The sequence below is a fragment of the Marmota flaviventris genome, chromosome 8 (genome assembly GCF_047511675.1).
Source record: "Marmota flaviventris isolate mMarFla1 chromosome 8, mMarFla1.hap1, whole genome shotgun sequence".
In the NCBI taxonomy this organism is placed as follows: domain Eukaryota; kingdom Metazoa; phylum Chordata; class Mammalia; order Rodentia; family Sciuridae; genus Marmota; species Marmota flaviventris.
Window position 1 is genome coordinate 77803321 of NC_092505.1, and position 22977 is coordinate 77826297.

Below are 22977 nucleotides of genomic sequence, written 5' to 3' on the forward strand. Positions count from 1 at the left end.
CAGGTATTCTATGAAACCTTTTCCTTGCTTTAAGTCCTCACCTACTTTAACCCAGGGGGTGCAGGGTGACCCTTCTATGGTGTAATGACTTTTTACTCTTACAGCCAACACCACAACTCTCCTTTCCCAGTCTCTGGTGGTCTTGCAACCACGTGTACTGGGGACCATAGCTTTCATCTTGGGAAGATCACACAACTCAACAGGACATCTGATCTACATTTCCCAGGGGAGGACTCAGGTACTCCATAGAGAGCTGTGTCACCAAAAGGAATTTCTGTGTCATTCAGCTTCTTGTGCATCACCTAAGGGTGAGGTGTAGCTCAATAACAAAAACAAGGATTTGAGGTAACTGCATTTATTTATTTCTCATTGCAGAAACAAGATAAACATGTATAGTTCTGTGTTCAACAAGTTAGAAATGGTAGCAAGGCCAGGAACCTTGAATATATCCACAGGCAAATAAAGCCAGTATGTTTCATATTATTGACATCAAATGATACATGATGTGAGAAAAGTCACTCTAGTCCCTGAATACCATGATGTGCATGATGTACAAATGAACTTACTACCCAAAGAATTTTCAAAGTTAAAGTACTAAAACTCCCATACTTTAACTAAATTAGAAATACAAACCACAGTCATCCTCTGCCTGTTGATCTCCAATAAAAGGTCAAGAAACAAAACCATGAGCAAAGACAATGCAAAAGTGAATAGGTTTATCTAGATAGACTAGATGTCCATCAAAATCACATCTCCTCTTCTGATTCTTGTTCTTGTTCAACATTTTTTAGGAGTCCAACTTCTGAAGGGCACTGTTTTTTAAGTCTAGATTTCACCAACCTGAGGAAACAGAAAACCATCTCTGTTAGATAATGTTTAAAATAAAAACTGAGGGTAGCATATATCTGTAATGCAATAACCACCAGATTTTTTTGTGTGTAAATAGGGGAAGCAACCCAAAAAGGAAGATCGTTTTTATTTGGCTTTAGAGTTACATGAACATGTTTGTAGATTAAATCAGGTTATAAGTAAAAAGATAAAAATGTGACTTTAAAATGTGGTATGTGATTGTTTAATTGGGCATCAGAAGATAACTTTGATCATTTCTAAAACAAACAAAAGAGAATCCCTGGCTTACAGCAAACCCAGATGAAACTGCGATCAGTGGTGCTTCTCCATCATTGATTGTAAAAGCTATCAGCGATTGCAAAAGAGATGTCCACTCCTGTAAAGGAAAAGCAGGAAGACACCTCCTTCCCTAGGGCTGGCACCCAAGGCAAGCCCCATGCCAAGTCTAGCCTGGAATTCAGCCCCCATGTCCCTCTTCAGAGACATATTTCTGTGTAGGGCAAAGGCCACTCAACTGCATGTGATGGCCCTGTCCATGATGAATTAAGTTCAGAGAAGTTCTCTTCACCCCATGACCATGTTCATAGGTTAAGAGAATATAAACTGGGTTTGGGGGAAGTAGCGATGACAATGTTTGACACTCGAAGATCTGAAGCTTCTTAGTGGCAAAAGCCCCACAGGCTCTTCAGTATTCTGATGTTAAAGCAAAAGACTACTAATAAGAACTATGCCGAGCTTTTCAGGTGCATCAATAAAATATAGCTTCCAAAAACACACAGAGTTATGCAAAAAAATTTAACAAATCAAGTCATCAAAATCATTTTCCTTTTATGAAAAACTTCACTAGCCTACTCACATATTTATCCTTATTTTCTGCCTTTCTTCTTCTGATGAAATTCTGGTCTTTCCTGTCAATATGACATGGTTTTACCTGTGCTCTGGATCCCACTAAAGCTTTATAATAGAAGAAATGTTATCGTGTTTGCTCCCTAACCCCAGGCAGAGTCTGGACCACTGTCTGGTACATAAAAGTGCCTTGATACACATCTGGCAAGGTAATGCCCTTTGGGATAATCTGCCAGGAGTTCACACCTCCCACATATTCACAGTGGTTGATTTTTCAGTCACTTCCAACTTAGCAGTGACTCCTCCAGCAAATAACAATAACTGAGCAGAATCATAGCGTCTGTTTGTTGAATTGAGAGCTAAGAAGAAAACCTGCTCAAAATCACTTGCCTTGGTGGACTACTGATGTTGCTCCCACTGTCCTCAACCCTTTTAAGTCATGGCACTCATGAAAGGTTAATTGCTGTAACAAGTCAAAGGCATTATTTCCACATTGTACAACTTCAATACATGTGAAATGAAATGGATTAATCCAATAGTTTAGTTTCTGAAGACTCTCGTAGAAAATAAAATAATTCATGGCTGATTTTTACAAATTATGTCAAGGTAGAGAGACTAATGGCTCCTCCTATTACCTATTCCTCCTCTTTGAGTTGTACAGGATATTGCTAAAAGCCAACAAGCTGAGGCTGTTAGACACCTTTATCAGGTGCCTGTAGCAGATTGAGAGATGTAGAATAAGGAAGAAGTAAAAAAACTTGCTGGCTACTAGAATGATGCAAATCCCAGGAACTCAGGTCAGTATATGTCTACATTTTTCCTCCCATATACTCTCTTTATTTAATATGAGAAAGATTAGAGCTGAGACAATGGGTGCATTTCCAGGAAACTCTCATATGAATGCATTCCAACATCTCTATTTTCTTCTTCAAAAAGGCTCATGTGAATCACTGCTTTAAAACCTGTCTATAAATGCCAATACTTCCTTAGCCATAGAGAGGGACTCTTAATTGAGAGGTGTTTAAATGTGAGATGCAGTTAAAGTTAAGTACATAATAGGATTCCCAAACAGATAGGTGTCACCTCTGAGCTATGATAAAAATACAGGCATAGGATTGGGTCAGGCAACCTTTGAACTATTGCTCTGGAAAACTGGGAAGTACAAGTTCATCTTTCAGAAATTTTGAGGATCAGTAGTTCCATAACATAGTCATGCTTCCATGGCAATCTTGGTGCTGTGTCAAACAGATTTTGATGAAATGTTCTGACACTTCGTGTCATCTCTGAGCTATGATAAAACTACAGGCATGGGATTGGGTCAGGCAACCTTTGAACTATTGCTCTGGAAAACTGGGAAATACAAGTTCATCTTTCAGAAATTTTGAGGATCAGTTCCATAACATAGTCATGCTTCCATGGCAATCTTGGTGTTGTGTCAAATAGATTTTGATAAAATGTTCTGATACTTCATCACTTGTGCACAAGTTCCAAATCACTCCATAGTCAATTCCAGACCAGTAGACTTGCAAGACTCCTTAGCCTGAAATTTAGGACTGGATTATCCAACGTCACTGAAAGGAAGCACTAAATATTCATGATATTTTAAGCAATTGCTTTAGTTTATATCACAATAGTTCAGAAAAACTGAACTCCTGGTCTTATTTTTCCAGGAGCAATATGAGAACAAAAACTGAAACGCATATAAAACATGATTTCTGAGAAAATGAAGCTTATATTTAAGAAGTTCTGAAACAGATCTATTAAAACAGTAACAAGTGTTTATTGAGCACCTACTCTATGTTTGACAATGTGTCAAGAAGTGTGGGAATATGAAAATAGTCTTTGTCACAAGGAGATACAATCTAGCTAGCTAATAAGACTAACACATTAGCTAGTAGTCAACATCACCAGATAGGTCACAACTGTTAAAATATCTGGTGGAGATTAAAGTGATATAAAAACTCAGGAAAGAGAGATGAGCAAGGGCTAGAGGGATCACAGAAGCATCCATAAAAGAGATGGTTGTTTAACGTGGATATGCCAGGTGGAGAGAACTGCCTGGTCAAAAGGATTGGAATAGCATGCAGCAGGGAAAGGGAGAGGTGGAAAACTAAGAATGGAGATTCTGGTTTCCTGAGAACAGTAAGTGGATAAGAAGTTCATTAGACATCTGAAGGTTTCTGAAACAGAGAGAGACAGTGGTCTTGCTCTGAAGGGGAGCTGATATGAAGTAGAGAATTTCCTTGAATTCTGGCACTATTCCAGAAAACTGCCCTGCCCCTAAGGAAATGAGGTCCAGGTGTCAGCCTAGAATAACAATAATGGAAGAAGTCAAGTTTCACTCAGTGGCAGAGCCCACCTTAACAAAGAGCTCATCATATCTGGGGTAGTAAAATAGTAGCAGTAGAAAGCAGACAATGAGAGAGCAGAATCTCTGGGCACCCAAAGCATCTCAGATCTCTCACTGTAGATGTCTTCTCCTGGAAGCCCATCAAAGACATCTTGGAGCTAGGCAAAGGAAGTTTCATGAATCAGAACCCTAGCGCCAGAGCCACTTCAGCAATAAAGCACAAAGAATCACAGAGCAGGAGGGGTGGCCTGGGACCCATGTCTAAAGAGAGTGAAAAGCTGGTTCCAGCAGAGGCTGAGACCCCACCAAGCTTATAGGCAGCGACTGCATTCTAGAAATCTGGAGAAACTGCTAGATGTGTAGTATCCCACAAGGTAGCACTATCCACATATGGATAATTGGATTAACTAAAATTAAATGTGGACCTAGCCCCAATTCACATGCTCAGTAACTAGTGGCTACCATATTGAACACTGCATATATAGAGCTCTGAAGGGATAGAACATTTCAATCAGCACTAAAGTCTGAAGGATGAGGTGATAGATAGAGCCTTCATAGCTGGTAACTGGGATCAACCAATTGTGACTTGGCACTAACTACCTTATAAAGAGGAACCTTAAACACCCCATCCTTATTCCTACCTATTTTCAAGCTGCAACTTAACTTCCAATGGTGAGGAGCCTTCCCTGAGCTCCAGCGGTGTTTTATTCTTCCACTATTTCCATTTGTTGTATTGCATTTCAATTGTCTCTCTCTCTCTAATTTAGTCCTAACTAGCGCACTAAAAATTTCTCATAGGCATCATCTATACCTCATTCTTTGTATACCAAACAGGAAGGAGAAGAAAGAGCAGGAAGAGGTGAGCAAAAACAACAAGAAAACAATAACACTTATTGAGTTCTTATTATGCCTTAAGCAGCTTAAATACATGATCTCATTTAGGTTATTGTCATTATCCCAATTTTGCAAACAAGATGACAGACATATTGTGATTAAATAATTGATCTGAAAGTTACATGGTTATATTGTATGCATGTACAAATATGTAATAACAAATCCCACCATTATGTACAACTATAGTGCACCAATGAAAAAATATGGAAAAAATAATTGGCCTGACTAATGAACTAATAGGCAGGAGAAATAGGAATACATATTCTGTTATATTGCTCCTTACCTGTTCATGGAATGTTGTATCAGGATTCTTATAAAATAAGTGTATCATTCACTGTTTAGAAATATTACAGTCAATGCCAAGTTAACCAGGCATTCAAATTTAATGGGACTCATATGAGTTGGTCAAAAAATGGCTCCAAGTGCTCGCTTCGGCAGCACATATACTAAAATTGGAACGATACAGAGAAGATTAGCATGGCCCCTGCGCAAGGATGACACGCAAATTCGTGAAGCGTTCCATATTTTTTGTAACTGACGTGATTCTGCAATCTGTGTATGGGGTGAAGGTGGGAGTTCATAACCCACTTGAATCAAAGTGTGGAATATGATATGTCAAGAAATTTGTAATGTTTTGAACAACCAACAATAAAAAATTTTTAAAAAATGGCTCCAAGCTTAAGAAATGCTATAATTTAAGGGTGTATGCATAGGTAAATGGAGGAATCACTGCAGGTGGGAAAGAGGGAACAGCATACACAAAGACGTGGAGACTCAGAACAGTGGGCATGACACTGGTGCATGGGTCAAAGGCACAGCAGAGATACTCTTGAGCTATTCCAACTGTTAAACCAACCATATTCTTTCTATTGGCAATTTATACTTACAGACAATTTTCTGCAATGCTACCCTGTCTTATGGGATTGTAAGGAATAAAATACCTTTTGAATTTTAAGTTCAACACTATCAAGTCTTGATGGTCATATATCAAGGAATGGAACTTTCATAAACAAAATTCATTAACTTACCAGGTGATAAAAGCATAATTCACTCCAATGACAATGAAAGCCAATGCGTAAAGCCAACAAAAGCCTACGGAGAGAAGCATGATGTTGTCATGATCTAGCAGATCCCATGCAGTACGTCCACCAGGGGGAAACAGGACAAAACCAATCTGTAATTGAAAATAAAAAGCACACATTAAAATAATGAACCATATTCCCAAAGATTGTGCACTTCACAATGCCTGACAACTAAGATAACTCCCATTATCTCCAATGTCACAGAGAAAACATTAGATGTTTCTGCCTGTCTTAATAATACTGACAATATCTACCAAGTCACAGTTTTGAAAAAAATTAAAAGGACATTTAATGATCAATTTTCAGAATATGAACAGAGATCATCTTTGAGGATGGGTGGTCTTTCAGAATGTCCTAGGCTTCTATATTGTACAGTTTCATAATGCTATTTCAAGATTAGAGTGCAAAAAGGCTTTAAAATAAATAAATGCCCACAGATTATACTCAATGGTGAAAAACCAAATACTTTCCACCTAAGATCAGGAATAATACAAAGTTGTCTGCTTTCATCACTTCTAGTCATCATTTTACTAAAAAATTCCAATCTGAGCAATTAGATAAGAAAAATAAACAGAAGATATTTTTTGGAAAGGAAGAAGTAAAACTATCCATATTTACAAATGACATACTATCATGTATAGGAAATCCCAAAGAACCTACCCCCCAAAAAAAAACAATTAAAGCTAATAAATGAGTTTTGCAAATACAAAATCAACATACAAAAATAGTTATATTTTTACACACAATGAACAACCCCAAAATGAAATTAAGAAAACTATTACCCTTACAATAGCACTGAAAAAGAGTAGGATGCTTAGGAATAACTTTAATCAAGGAGTCACATGCCTGGGGAAGTAATTTGGTGGTAGAGCACTTGCCTAGCATGCAAGAGGCCTTGGGATCAATCCCATCACCTCAAAAAAAAAAAAAAAATCAAAGAGGTTCAGGACTTGTACATCAAAAACTATACAACAACATTGAAAGAAATCAAAGATCTAAAGTAATGAAAGTTATCTCATATTCATGAACTGGAAAGCTTCATACTATTGAGATTGAAATGCCACCTAAAGCAATCTACAGATTCAATGCAATCCCTATCAAAATTCCAATGGCCTTTTTTGCATAAATAAAAAAAGTTGATCTGAAAATTCACAGGGAATTTCGAGGAATCCAGGATAACTGAAAACAAAAATAAAAACCAATCAAAACAAAAACCTTGAAAAAAGAAAACCAGGGGCTGGGGTTATGGCTCAGTGGCACAGTGCTTGCCTCACACACGTGAGGCACTGGGTTCGATCCTCAGCACCACATAAAAATGAATAAATGAAATAAAGACATTGCATCCATCTATAACTTAAAAAAATATTTAAAAAAAGAAAACCAAAGGGGGAAGACTCACCTTTTTGATTTCAAAACTTCCTATAAAGCTATAGTAATCAAAACTCTGGTATTGCCATAATGATAGACTTAAAAAATCAATGAAACTGAACTGAAAGTCCACAATTAAATCCATGTATCAATTGATTTTTTTGAAATATTTATCTTTTAGTTTTAGGTGGACACAGTATCTTTATACTTTTTTTAATGTGGTGCTGAGGATCGAACCCAGTGCCTCACACATGCCAGGCGAGTGCGCTATCACTTGAGCCACATCCTGAGCCCCTCAGTTGGTTTTTGACAAGGTGTCAAAGTCATTCAACTTTTGTATTTCTTAAAGGCAAGGCAAGTCTGAGTTTTAGTTTGGACTCAGAATCTGGGCAGTCATGGGAATAATCTCTGAGGGGAAGTGGGGTTAGTAGAGCTAAGAGAAGCAAAGGAAACCATTGTCCCAAGTAGAGAGAAGAGAGAAGTGAGGACAAGAGATGCAGCTTCCTCATCCCCAGATTGTCCCCCACGCTGTCAGGAGGATGAGAAGCTTGGAAGTGACAAAGTACTAAATGAGCTATTGATATATCCTCCCACACAGACACTGGGAAAATGTGACTCATGGAATTAAGGGTCATGAAAGATTTTCTTTTTAGTTTTGAAATTGCATGATGTGACCAAGTTATTGAGAAAGCATTTTAAATGTAATGTGTGGTATGGAAAGGAAACCATTTTTTTGTAGGCTGGGAAGAAAATTCCCCTGTTTGCAGATTATACAATCGTTTAAATATGAGTTATTAAAAAAAACTAGCCACTCTGAACACTGGTCTCATGCAGTTCACATCTACTTACATAGGGTTCCAAGATTCCAGGTGGGTACTTTCTCTGATCTGTCTATATATAGTTTATGTTTTAGTATTGACCATATTTAGAGAAAAAATATGGTGAAAAGCAAATCACAACATAATATTGTTAGCTTAAGTCTTGGCCATAAATATATACCACACATACCAACAAGACATGAAAACATAATAAATTTACCTACATTTCTAGATATTTTTGTTTCAGAGGAATCCAAGAATTGGAGAGTTACATTACTTCCTATCATTGTATATGTTTGTGTTGTATTAAATATTCACTCTTCTTTAAAGCTGCAAAATCATTTGGCTGGTCACCAAACAGGAAACTTGTCTAGACCTATTGGCAGGTGGGAAAACCTCCAAGTAATCAAAAATTTATACCCAAAGACTTTAACATTGTAGCTCTTCCTTGGAAAAGCATTGGGGAAAATATGAAAATATTATTTCTCTACCAAAAGAGACAAGATTAAGCTGACTTATTCTCAGTTGAGATATAACACAGCTTATTCCTTCAGATTCTAAACATAATTAATCATTAATTGTTAACTGAATATTAGTTACTTTGATTAATTCTACTATTATCTTTATAATTCTATTCTTCAAGTCTCTGAGTTTTCTCTCTTGCTTTTACTATTTTTCTTATTTGAATATAAATATCTTTAAAGAAATTGATCTAGTAAATATATGTACCCTATAATTTGGATCTTAAATGCCCCCCAAAGGTCCATGTGGTAAAGGCTTGCTTCCAGGGTGGGGCTATTGGGAGATGGTGGAAGCTTTAGGATGTAGAACCTAGTAGGAGGTCTTTAGGTCACCAAGGGGCTTATCCTCAAGGGGGGTTGTTGAACCCCAATCCCTTCTTTGTCTCTCTTCCACTTCCCAACCATGAGATAACTGATCTTGCTCCATTACATGCTTCCATCATGATGTACTGCCTCACCATAGCCCTAGAAGCAGCAGGGCCAAAACAAGTTGTAGACTTCAACTTCAGAAACCCCAGGTCAAAATAAACCTTTATCTTTACAGGTTGATCATCTCAGGCATTTGTTATAGCAATGTAAAATTGATTCATACAATATAGAATTCTGAACCCAACAAAGAATAGGTATATTTTCTTTTCAAATACATAGAGTATCCACTACCACTGACATCAGACTATGTCCCAAAGGAAGTCTTAATGAGACTCAAAACATAATTTCTGACCCCGGAGAAATTAAATTAGAAATGAATAAAAAGAATGGGTTTGGAAACTTAAAAGTGCACTCCTAGGGCTGGGAGTATATCTTAGTGGTAGGGTGCATACCTAACAAACACAAAGCCCTGAGTTTGATACACCTCACACACACACACACACACACACACACACACACACACACACACGGCAATCCTAAATAACTCATAAGTTGTAAGGGAAAGTACGTGGAAATGTCGATATTCAAAATTGCCCAAACAGGAAAGCTGGACCATTTGACCCAGCTATCGCCCTCCTCGGACTATTCCCTGAGGATCTTAAAAGAGCGTACTATAGGGATACTGCCACATCAATGATCATAGAGGCACAATTCACAATAGCAAGACTGTGGAACCAACCTAGATGCCCTTCAATAGATGAATGGATAAAAAAAATGTGGCATCTATACACAATGGAGTACTACGCAGCAATAAAAAATGACAAAATCATAGAATTTGCAGGGAAATGGATGGCATTAGAGCAGATTATGCTAAGCGAAGCTAGCCAATCCTTAAAAAACAAATGCCAAATGTCTTCTTTGATATAAAGAGAGCAACTAAGAACAGAACAGGGAGGAAGAGCATGAGGAAAAGAATAACATTAAACAAAGACGAGTGGGGGGAGAGAAAGGGAGAGAGAAGGGAAAGCATATGGAAATGGTAGGAGACCCTCAATGTTACACAAAATTACATAGAAGAGGATGTGAGGGGAAAGGGGGGGGCAAACAAGGGAGAGAATTGAACAACAGCAGATGAGGTAGAGAGGGATGATGGGAGGGGAGGGGAGGGGGGATAGTAGGGGAAAGGAAAGGTAGCAGAATACAACAGTCACTAATATGCCATTATGTAAAAATGTGAGTGTGTAACCGATGTGATTCTTCAATTTGTATTTGGGGTAAAAATGGGAGTTCATAACCCAATTGAGTCAAATGTATGAAGGATGATATATCATGAGCTTTGTAATGTTTTGAACAACCAATAAAAAAATATAAAAAAAAATTGCCCAAACAGGAAGTTATAGTACTATACAGAGGGAAATTCATAGCTGTAAATGTGTTTTTTTTTAAATAGAAAAGATTAAAAATAAATGAGATGAGAAACATACTAAAAAAAAACTAGGAAAAGAAAAGTAAAAGCTTACAACAAAGCAAAAACTGAAAATAAGAAATTGACAAATTCACAATTATAATATAAAACTTTAACAGCCACATCAATGTTTATAGCAGCATAATTCACAATAACTAAACTATGGAGCCAACCTAGATGCCCTTCAGTAGATGAATGGATAAAAAAAATGTGGCATATATACACAATGGAATTTTACTCAGCAATAAGAGAGAATAAAATCATGGCATTTGCAGGTAAATGCATGGCGTTGGAGAAGATAATGCTAAGTGAAGTTAGCCAATCCCAAAAAAACAAATGCCAAATGTTTTCTCTGATATAAGGAGACTGATTCAGAGATAAATCCGAAGGAAAACAATTAAGAATATAGACTCTACAAACAACACAACTTAAAGAGTTCCAAGAGCCTGACTTCATCCCAGAACACACTCACAACTGTTTGCTCTGAACCTGAACCCGGCAGACCTGGAGCTCATCGCTGTTCCTGATGTGCGTTCCTATTCTGCGTCTGGACCACAAGGATTCTTGCCCTGTTTTTGTTCATTTGACTCACCCGTAGTTAGATGTTTTTGGTTTTTTGTTTTTTTTTTTAATTTTCTTCTTCATTCATTATTTTTCTTTTTTTTTTATTTTCTAGAAGTTTTTTAAAAAATATTTTATCTGTCATTGTTGTTTCTGTGCAGCAGATCAGATACTCTGAGTCATGAACTCACTGTGTCTTCTCAGGTACAAGTTATCTCTTTCTAAAACATTTCTTTTTAATTTATTTTTGAAACTATTATGCATGCACATAATAAAACATTCCAATCAAGAGGTGTAGAGTACATAACAGTGTTTTATGTGCAATTCTATTTACCCAGTTTACCTTCCCAGTAAATGATAAGTAATCTAACAAGACAATTTCTGTATGTTAGCTGGTTAAAGTTATCAGTTATCAATTTTATCACATTATAGGGCATTTGTCATTTTTTTGATAAAATTTTTCTTCAAAAAAACCCATGAATCTAGGCTCCTCCCTACCAGCCTCTGCTCCAATAGCCCTTCTACTCCCTCACATATTTAAATACCACAGCTGTCAGATCCTGTTTTGACCTTATTTTTCTTCCCCTCACCTACCAATGCTTCTTTACTGTGAAGTGCAAATCCCTGAAACAACTTCATCATGTCATGTCCCTGCTCTCTGGCAACTTAACATCTCTTCTGAGAGGGCTTCCCTAATTAAAACACATTTTGCATCCATTCAAGACTTTCTTTACATATACATATGTATATTGGATTATGGTTTATTAGTCTCTACAAAATATATATGCACTGATTGGAAATGATAAATTTCAACAATGCACTGAGATTAAGGAGTGAACATCATAAAATAGAAAGAGCCTGGGATTTGGGGTCAGACAAATCCAGATTTATATCTTAGCTCCAATATTGTGTGAACCTGAGAAAGTAACCAGGTCTCTCTGAATCTTCCTATTGGTAAATTTGACACGATATCAGCTAACTTACAGATTGTTGTGCAAACAGAGTAAAATACAGTGTGTAAAAATTCAGTGCAGTAGCCAATAGATAGTTGTTACTCAATAAATAATAGTTTCCTATTTCCTGCCTTCCATATGTTCCTAAGCTCAGTAACCATTAGGCTGTAATTTGCTGTAGCATGGGGATCTGCTTTTGACTAACAGCATTTGCTCAGAGTTCCTACATAAAAGATATTTATGTGTGTGAGGAAGAGGTGCATACCCTACTTCCTGCCCAGCTGCTCTGACAATAACTCTACCAGAGCTGCTGTGCCAACCAAATAACTTGCCTTCTCAGAGACCCACATTTTCACTAGAGACAGCACAGTGGAGGGAAGTGACTGGAGGTCTAGGAGAAAATGCCCCATTAAATGAGGACAGAAGTTATAGTCAGAGATGTCTGGTAGATTAGCTGGACACCCTTACTCACCTGCCAGAACCAGCTCCCCTGTAGCAGGACGAAGCTTGACCGCAGGAGTTCCAGAAGAATATTTTTCTGTGTGAGGAACTCAATGAAGGCCATCAGGCCTGTCAAAAAGCTGACGAGGACCAGCAGCTGGTGCACAAAGATGTCCAGCATTTCCCGGCCATGAGTGTGGTTGTAGAAGATAAAAGCTAATAGAGGGAGGGGAACAGTTTGTCTTTGTCAATGAAACCAAATGCTGCCCCCTGCTTGTCTCACTCCCTCTCTCTGCCCATAGAATTTTCTATACACACACAATTGTCCAAAAGAGCATGTCCCCACTGCTTCCCACAGGAATGCATTCTTGCATTTTCAGAGTCATTGTTGCCTTCTCAGAATGGAATATTTGAAATCTAATACTTTCCCTTCCCCAACCTTTACTCTGTCCTCTAACACATCATGACATTCTCCACTAACTATATTTCAAAGCATCATCTAAACAAGATGATGAATAATAAATATGATAAGGCAGAGAGCTGTAATTAAGGTGACTACAGAGAAGAGCAGGCTGAAGCTGAAGCCTTGCTCTGAGGAACCAGCTCAGGGAAGAAAGAAACACATCCATAAATCATAAGGGTGGACCTTCCAGGTATGACAAGTTCCCAAGACATAGTAACTAACTGCATTTTTCATTCCATGGACAAATTCCAGCATCATCTTAGTCATTTTCATCAGATGTTTGTTCCAAACATAGCAACACCTGGAAAGAACAAGAACCACGCTTCTGGTTGTTGGCACCCATCTTTCATCCAGTCCTGTTCTATAGAGGATTAAGCAGAAGTCCTCATCTTCAGATGTGGGAGGCAAGGGCAGCAGTTAGGGTGTAACCAACTTCTAATCATTTGGGACTTTTGTTGTTCTGTAATCAATCTATTTCTTACATGTGCAATAAAAAAAAATCCCTGAACATTTGCTTTCTCCTTTTTCCACATAGTAAACTGGGAAAACAACTGAATAAAACATATTGTTTTTCAATAACCACTCAAAATTAGGACCTCATATTTTTATGTGACTGAATTTTTGGACCTACTTATCACATAATTGCAGAGTTTTATTTCATTAATATTTTTAAAGGTAGTTAGTAGACAGTGAAAGCTGTTCTGTGGTGAGTTGCTGCCCCACATCAGGATATCTATGCTCCTCTATGCTGAGTTCAGTTTTCATTCATAAAAGTAGAAATAATAATTTCCGGAACAACCAAGAGATAATGAAACACTGTAGGTGGTTCTTTAAGACAGATGTGAAATATGAATAAAACACATTTGAATGACTATGCTTGCCCAGTTCTAAGTGAGTCAGTAAGGAAGGTCTTTGGCAACCTACATAGGACACCAAAATACATTACGAACAATCACATCAAGATACCCATCAATCACAGTTGCACCAAGACAGCAAAGATGTATTATTATAAAAGGTTACACTAATTATTACCATAAATGCCCAATAATAGAGAAAGATTTAGAAAAAAATACTCATTCTTACACTCCACAAAGAAGGCATTTGACATCATTAACTTGATTAAGGAGACTGGAATTGAACTGACGGTGGAACATAAGATGCTGGCCACACCCAGTAGTCCAAAGAAGAAATATAGGGTCAAGTGTTGCAAACGCAGCACTCGTTTCCATGGGCTTTCGTTCTGTATGATCAGGTGGGGCCCTCCAGCAAAAAACTGTAGACCAATTATACCTGTAGAGAAATATATTACAGTTTTAGCAACCCTCTCTGTAGCTTTGTCTAGCATGCATGAAGATGCAGAAGGATTTTCCCATTGACTATTGCAATCTGATGTCCTGTTATGACAGTGATTCCTCTCTCTAGACTGTTGCCTAAAAGCTTAGCACTAGAGCTTTACCCTTGTTTTAAAACTTCAAATGCTGGTTTGGATCAATTTTAGTCACAGACAATTATATGAATCAAACAACTATTTCAGTTCTACAATGCTGATGATTTGAGTTCAACTATCTATTCTTGTCTAACAATTAAAATAAATCCTGAATGATTTAGGGTTTCAGATTTACCAGATCAGTCTTATAAAGGCTGATTACTTTCTTCCTAGATACTACATCTTTGGGTAGCTGCCACAAAGTAGGGAGTTATCCTTGGTTCCCAATAAAAATGCTCAAGAGTTCAGCTTTTCTCCAACTAAGGATAACGGAGAAGGCCCAGACAGAGCATATAGTTAGTTCAGTTATTCAAACATTAACATTAGAGATGCTACCTTATTTGTTAATCTATAGAATTTGGCAAGGAAATCTCTCTATTTGGAAATAGTTACTCTGTAATTTGATAGTCATAGTAAAGCCTTGTATCATGAATAAACTGTGAAAAAAAATCTAATGGGAAAATGGGAGGTTTTACCTTTTATGGAGGAGAGACTGCAGTGAACTCCAGAAACACAGAACACTTCATGGAATCCTCATGGGCAATGGGAAGTTCTTAGAAGCTATCTGCCCTAACCTCCTCCAATTCAGGAAAAAAAAAAAAAAGGACGAATGCATGAAGCAAGGTCTTCCTCAGCCTTGAACTCTCTCTACAGCTGATCAGCAACAATTTATCATTGAAACTTTCCCATGAATGCTTGATTATTTTGGTGTCGCATCCAAAATGGTTTCTGATTGGGCTTGTTCTTTCAAGGCTTATAACAATTCATTTAAAAGTATTTCAGAGGCTCCAATCCATTCTATAAAGAAGATTCACTTTGGCTGAGTAGGCAAATGAACTACCATGATGAATTCATTAAGAAATACGCTTTTGTATTAACACGAATTATCACCTAACAAATTATATCAGATAGAATACATTTAGAATATATATTGAGAGGTGTTTTGAATACAAAATTCATTTTAGCAATTTCTTAACTTTTTATTGAATATTCTCTTGGCACATGAAAATATCCAGAAGGAGAAACAGAACACATAAATGATCCACTCACCAATCAATGTCATGGTAACTACTGCAATTCCCTCCAAAAATTCTAATCGCTGGAATAATGCTTTGGATCCAAGGTAGCAGGTCTGCTTATGCTTTTTGCAGACATACTTCAAAATACTCTTTGTACTCCACCAAAGACCGATGACAAAGAAGAAGACTCCAGGGAGGGCATGACCTGGGAAATCCCCAATGACCTATAAAGTGAAGAACAAACAGAAGAAGACATTTCATTTTGGGAACTTGGCCCAAACATCTCCTTTTCCTGTAGAATATACTGACTTCTGATGATCATGGGTACATAGCAGATCCCACTAGAATATCCACAATACCAATAAAAGATAATAAAAATTTGCATTAACACACCGTGTATTAGGCATTAGGTCAAGTGTTTTACATGCCGTTTCTAATTTAATTTTTGAAACACTCTGAGTGAGGAATTATTATTCCATTTTCAATTGAAATACAAGTTTAGAGAAGTTAAATGACTTGCCCAGATCTCACAACTATTAAGTAAATGCTTTGCTGTTTTTAACATAGAGTTCAAGAGGGTTTCTTAAAAAGTTAGTACGAACTTCACTATACAGTTGCCTTTGTGCATATTTAAAGAAAAGTAATATAAAACTATGCCCTTTTGTTTAAAATTTGAAATGTGAAATTGCCTACAAACTTTTTAAAGAATCCAGTGTGTGAAAGAGACCACCAATGTTCATCAGATATGTGTGTGCGTCTCCCTACACTTTCCCAGCCTCTTCTCCAATTGGATTAAAACTTTAGTTTTAGTTCTGGCTACAGCATTAAACGTGAAATTGGTGCATGTCACTTGGAGGCTGTGTCTATAAAGTCTATGTGATTCCTCCCCCCATCCCCCCCCTCCCCGTCTTCTCTCCCTCACTCATCCCTTACCCTGGCAGCCTTGGGTACATAGCAGATCCCACTAAAATATGCACAATACTAATAAAAGAAACAACCAGTCTACTTCCAGTTTTCCAAGAAACAACCCTTTATTACCCTAAGTCATTGAAACTTTGAGGTTTATTTTTTAAATAGCTTAGCTCCACTTAGCCAGATATATACCAACCCAAATCATATTGTAAATATTTGTTTACACTATTGTCACATTATAAAGTTATCTCTGACTAATAACCAGAAATACGCCCCATTTTTATCAGTGCTACAGAAAATCCAATCTTGATTTCTATGCATTTTTAATCATGGAAATAGTAATTGATTCAAACAAACAAATGTATTATACCATCAACAAAATAATGAAGTGACAGGCCAGAACCATCCTTGTGGATCTAATACTAGGCTAGGCATAAGAAAACTCATGAAAGGAGGTGTTTAGGATTCCGCCTGGTCCAGCAGACTTCCTTATCTCCTTGAGTGAGAACTGGGCCTCTCAGTTCAGCGCATACCCCTGTGGGCTATTTCCATACTAGTTGATATAAAGGGAACCTTCTAGGGATACTGTGAAATTGACCCTAACACTACAAGTCTCAAATTTCCAACCGAGACCCCAGATACTCATTGCAGTGCACCCTTGAATCACCCAAGCCATCCAAGAGAGTCAGACTCTATACAACATGGTGCTAGGGACAGGTTCTTTTCCTAACTCTGACTCATGGTGTGGTTTGAAGCATGTTCCTTAACCTCTCTGAGACTTGGTTCTTAATATCAATAAAAAGAAAAAGAGCACTCATACACTATTAAGAGAAATGCAAATTTGCTTTGGCAAGCAATTTGACGATAAGTAAGACAGTGGAGAGTACATATACCCAGCAACTCAGCAATCCAACTTGTAGTACATACCCCAGAAAACTCTTAACAGGTGTTCTTTTGTATATGCCAAAAACTTTTTTCATTGCTGCATTAATTGTAGTAACACAAAATTGAAAATAATTTAAACATTAATTTATAGAGAAATTGATAAATAGTGTGTTATACATTAGAATGTGGTACAACAGCTGAAACATTTTAAAATTTAAAGATTAGTTCTATGTTTAACAACATGAAGAGATATTTAAGCATTCAACTGGGTGGATAATGCTTAATGTGAAATACTGCTGTATTTTGGTACAATCATATACTGTTGTTAAACACTTGAATGTGATTAATTGTTCATATACATATATAAATGTAAAAGTATAAAAGAGAAACTGAAATGATGCACACAAATAATAATGGTTTCCTTTGAGGAGAGAGTAGAGAAATAGAAATGGGACGGGGCAAGGGATACGTAAACTGTAATATTTTATTTCTTTTACTTAAAAAAGTTATTCTTGCTCCACATTCTCTCCAGTATTTTATGTTGTATTTTGAGTCATATAATTTTTAATAGGTGTATGCTGATATCCCTTATAATTTTAATTTGTAATTCCCTTATGACATAAGATGTTCTTCCTATATGCTGATTTACCATAAGTACACCTGGAAGAAAATTATACAAAACACCATGTCTACATAGTTAAAATGAGTGTATGTCATATTTTTTATTCACAGTTTTCATAGTTCTTTACACTATATTTTTAAAGCAATGGGTTTTATTTTTTCAGAGTAGTTTTATATTTGCAGAAAATTGAACAGATATTACACACTATTCCCACCCTTCAGTTTCCCATTTATTAATTCTTGCTAATAGTACAGTATATTTGTTATAATTGATGAACCAATATTGATACATGATTATTAACTGATGTCCATGATTTTTGTTATAATCACTCTGTGTTTAATATTTCTATGAGTTTGGTACACTGGTAATATCATATATCCAGAATGATAGTATTTCATAAATAATATCCTTTAAAATCTGTGCTTCACCTATTTATTCCTTCCTCCCTCATCCTGAGCTCCTGACAACCACTGATCTTTCTACTATCTCTATAGTTTTGCCTTTTCCAAAATGTCACATAATTAGAACCATATAGTATGTAACATTTTCAGACTGGCTCCTTTCACTTAGCAATATATATTTGTTTCCTGCATATCTTCTTGTGACTTGAGAGTGCTTTTCTTTTTAATCACTGAATAATATCCCATTATGTCAATGCACCAGTTTTTATTTTTAATCCATTTCTCTTTCAAAGGACACACTTCCAAATTTTAGCAATCATGAATAAAACTATTAATAACATTCATGTGCAGGGTTCTGTATACATATAAGTTCTTAACTCATTTGAGTAGATATCAAGGAGAACAAATTTGTAAGAAACTGCCAAAATGTCTTCCAAACTAGCCATATCAGATTCCCCCAGCAATGAATGAGACTTCTTGTTGCTCCACATTCTCACCACTATTTTATGTTGTATTTTGAGTCGTATCATTTTTAATAGGCATATGCTGGTATCCCTTATAATTTTAATTTGTAATTCCCTAATGACATAAAATGTTAAACCATAACGCAAAGAAAAGACCACCGACTCCAATTTAAATCAAATTAAAATCAGATTAAAGCAAGCTTGTTATTCCGACCAGTTGGGACTGTCCCTCTCCCAAAATCTATGGGAATAGAAGATAATACCCCAGCTCTCTAGGAGCACAGTTTTATAGAACAAAAAGTTGCAAAAGGGGGTTGTCTTGAGAACTTACAGATAACAAGATTTTGACAAGCATAATACAAAGGCAGGTAGTAGGTTAATGGTCTAAATGGTTCAACACTTAGGGAATAAATTTGGATTCCAGCATCAGAATGTATGAGGTGCCACTAAGGTTTCAGAGAGGGTTGTTATCTGGTCAGGAAAAACCAGGCATGGGTGAGTTCAAGGCATGGGCAGGCGTTCCAAGCAAGTTTAGAAATCGCAGAAATTTATAGTAAAGCACAAATTCTTTTCATGCCTTTGTGACGAGATGGTTCCCGATCTGAAGAGGGAATTAGGCTGGGTTTATCAAAGATGTTCTTCCTATATGCTGATTTAACATCAGCACACCTTGTTTGGAGAGGTGTCTTATCAGATCTTTTGCTCAATTTTTATCGGGTTGTTTTTCTTATTGGTGAGTTTTAGGAGTTGTATTTAATGTTCTAAATGTATATTTTTTTATTATATATATGTTTTGCAAATACTTTCCTCATTTTTTTGCTTTCTTTTTACTTGGCCTGTCTTTTTGCTTTCTTGACACTGTCCTCCACAGAGAAAAAGGTTTTAATTTTGACAATGTTTAACATATACATTTTTCTTTTATATTTTGTGCTCTTAATATTATATTTTAAAAACTCATTGTCATGCCCAAGATCACCTGGAACTTCTTCTGTTGTCTTCTAGAAGTTTTATAGTTTTGCATTTAATATTCAGTTCAATAATCAATTTTGAGTTAATTTTGTGAAATATATAAGGTCTGTGTAGATTTCTTTCTTTCTTTCTTTTTTACATGTGGGGGTGATTGTTAATTTTATCTGTCAACTTGACTAAGCTAATAGATGCCCAGATTGCTGGTAAAACACTATTTGGGCCTTTATCCATGAGGGTTTTCCAATAAAGATTAGCATTTGAAACAATAGACTAAAGAAGATAGGATTGATGGGCATCATTCTGTAATGAGACAGAAGTCTTGACTATAGTGACTCCATTTTGTGAAACAGCCATGTCAACTAGAAAGGTCATGACTGGGGCAAGTTGTTTCTCCTTTTGTTATGGAAACCCTTGAGAACACAGAACTGTCTAACTGGGCTTTGTTTCTGTTCCTGGGGTAACTGGGCTTATGATTGGCTAAGCCTCCCGCCACCTGACTGCAATCTCCCGCTTCTGTAACTTGGCTTGCTTGCATTGACTAAACCCCCAAATGTCCCTTTTGTGGTTTTTTTGGCTTAAATATGAGGCAAAACTGAAGGGGGTGCGCCACTCTGACCAGCTCGCTTTTAGAGAGTAGAGTGTCCGCCACTGGCCAGCAATAAAGGCTTAATTGGAATGGCAATGTGTGGGCTGAGAGTTATTTGAGGGTCTCGAATCGGTATAACAATTCAATCCCTTCTTTAAGGCCAAAATGGAACAAAAAGAGATGAATTTGCTCTCTCTTTCTGAGCTGAAACATCTATCTTCCCCTGCCTTCAAAGACCAGAAGTCCTGCTTCTCAGGAGTTAGACTCTGAGGCTCACATCAGCAGGCCCCTAGTTCTCAGTCTTTCAGACTCAGGCTGAACTACATCACCAGGTTTCCTGGTTCTCTAACTTGCAGACACCATATATCAGGGAACTTCTTCCTCTTCATAATTACATACAAATTACCACATTAAATCTGTTCCTGTATATCTACAAATATCCTGTTGGTTCTGTTTCTCTAGAGAACATTAACTAATAGAGCGGGTGTACAATGTTCAAACTTCATCTGTTGAAAAGACTGTCTTTTCACTCGGGATTTGCTTTTGTACCTTTGTCAAAGATCAACTGACTGTATTCATGTGTGTCCATCCCTGGGCTCTCTATTCTGCTCCACTGATCTTTCATTACTTTTTCACCAATACCATATTGATCATGACAACTTTAAACTAAGCTTTAAACCTTGGTAATGTTAATGCTCTGACTCTGTTCTTTTTCAATCGATCAGGCTATTCTGTGTCTTTTGCCTTTCCATGTAAGCTTACAGTATCCACAGAGTAATTTGCTGGGATTTTGAGATTACATTAAATTCATAGATTGAGTTGTGAAGAATGGATATCTTAACAATATGGATTCTTTCTATCCAAAAATATGGACTATCTCTCCATTTATTTAGATCTTTGATTTCTTGAACAAGAGGTTTATAGTTTTGCTCATATTTATAAATGTGTATTGTTTATCTAAGTATTTCTTTTCTTATTGGTGTAAATGTAAATGGTGTTTTGCTTTTAATTTCAAACTCTAATTTTTTATTCTATATTAGAAAATATTTGACTAAATATATATTAATCTTGTATCCTGAAGCTTTGCCATAATAATTTATTAATTCCAGTTTTGTCGTTGTGGATTCTTTGGGATTTTCCACACAGATAATTTTGTCACCTGTAATCAAAGACAGTTTTAGCTTGCCCTTTCTAGTCTGTTTATTTTCTATTTCCTTGCCTTGTCTTTTTGCATAAACTAAGAATTTAAGTAAGATGTTGAATTGGAATGATGATAGGGGGCATCCTTAAGTCTCTATCTTGTGTGGATACCCTGCATTGAGAATGCTCCCCTCAGTACCTAGTCTGTTTTTCGTTAGTCTTGAATTGTTTTTTGATTTCTCTTTTTAAAAGTGGTGTAGAGCCAGATAATGGAGGACCTCAAATGTCAGGTGAAGTTTCAACTTGGGCTGGGGATGTGGCTCAAGCGGTAGCATGCTCGCCTGGCATGCATGCGGCCCGGGTTCGATCCTCAGCACCACATACAAACAAAGATGTTGTGTCCGCCGAAAACTAAAAAGTAAATATTAAAAATTTCTCTCTCTCTCTCTCTTAAAAAAAAAAGAAGTTTCAACTTAATTATATGAAAAACAAGAAGTAACTGAATGTTTTTGAGCAAAGAATAGATATAAGAGAGATGTACAGGAGCCCTTAAACCATCCAAAAATTAAAAATAAAAAAAAATCTATTAAAAAACATTTAAAGATATCCAGAAAGGAGAACTGCTCCAAGTGCTTCAGCAACCCATTCTAGGGACATAAAAATCTCACTCTCAGTTAATGTCATCTTATAGCCAACCTGAATCGGTTTTAGGTCCCAGTAAAAAAACATTCATTAATCTTGATGAAATGTGGAGACATGATTCCTAAATACATTGTTAATCTACCCACTCCCAATCCAGGGAAGAAAGCTACTGCCTTCAGATTCAGGGCAGTCATAGGCACTCAGGAGTGTCAACTAGCTTATTTAAAAAATGTACCCAGAAACAGCCACACCTGAATCAACAGTGTTGTCACATTCATTTGCACCACTTCTAACAAGGGAGTTGCTGCACTCAACAGCTCTCTTAACAAGGACACCTGAATCAACCTTTGGCTATCCTTGTCCTCCATCCGGTAGCCTGTTCTCAGGGCCTTACCTGCCTTGACTCTTCTTTACCCACCTCCCTGTCATCCTGCTTGTCTCTTCCCTTTCTTTTCTGCCTGCCACAATGAATTTCCAGAAGGGCAGCAGAGAGGTTAAGAGTTCTAAGCAAATTCCCTTCAAGAGCAAGGGGCCACCTAAGGGAAGGAAAGGCACTCCTCGGTCAGATTTTAAAACTTGGCCTGGTTTGGATTTCTGTTGGTCTGTAGGATGGGGAATGACAGAAGATAATCAATGGAGCCCAGAAAGCCAAAAGTGAGAAGTAAATGGTTCTGCCAGATAGGGTAGATCAAACTCTGAGTTCCTGAACTCAGAGGCATAAAAGCCACCCAAGTGTCCAGTCCTCCCCTCCCCCTGCTTCCTGTTGGTTTCATTAAATTTCATTCATGACACTCAGCTTTGCAAACTCCCATGCTCTGGAAAAGCCTCTTGGCACATTTCTGGCTTTGTTGAAAGAATTCTGATTTCTTTA

General features: G+C 37.0%; 1 protein-coding gene and 1 non-coding gene across 2 annotated transcripts; one reads left to right on the forward strand and one right to left on the reverse strand.

The window, feature by feature from the left end:
* Nucleotides 1–339: 339 nt before the first annotated feature.
* LOC114098981 (transmembrane protein 45A-like) lies at nucleotides 340–22474 on the reverse strand. The gene is made up of 6 exons (XM_027943193.2): nucleotides 22358–22474; nucleotides 15517–15709; nucleotides 14064–14270; nucleotides 12549–12733; nucleotides 5968–6113; nucleotides 340–840 (listed from the first exon to the last, which is right to left on the reverse strand). Exons 1-6 carry the CDS (start codon nucleotides 22472–22474, stop codon nucleotides 747–749), a joined length of 942 nt encoding a protein of 313 aa, XP_027798994.2. The 3' UTR covers nucleotides 340–746.
* On the forward strand, nucleotides 5362–5468 carry LOC114099064 (U6 spliceosomal RNA). Its single transcript, XR_003583833.2, has one exon. It is a non-coding gene; the product is annotated as a U6 spliceosomal RNA (small nuclear RNA).
* Nucleotides 22475–22977: the final 503 nt, after the last annotated feature.

Coding starts and splice junctions, on each gene's coding strand:
- LOC114098981 (XM_027943193.2), bottom strand. CDS start 22,474: ATGGAGGACAAGGATAGCCAAAGGTTGATTCAGGTGTCCTTGTTAAGA. Junction 15,710..22,357: donor TGACAACACTGTTGATTCAG/GTGTGGCTGTTT, acceptor TTCACTTTATAG/GTCATTGGGGATTTCCCAGG. Junction 841..5,967: donor AATTATGCTTTTATCACCTG/GTAAGTTAATGA, acceptor CTGTTTCCTCAG/GTTGGTGAAATCTAGACTTA.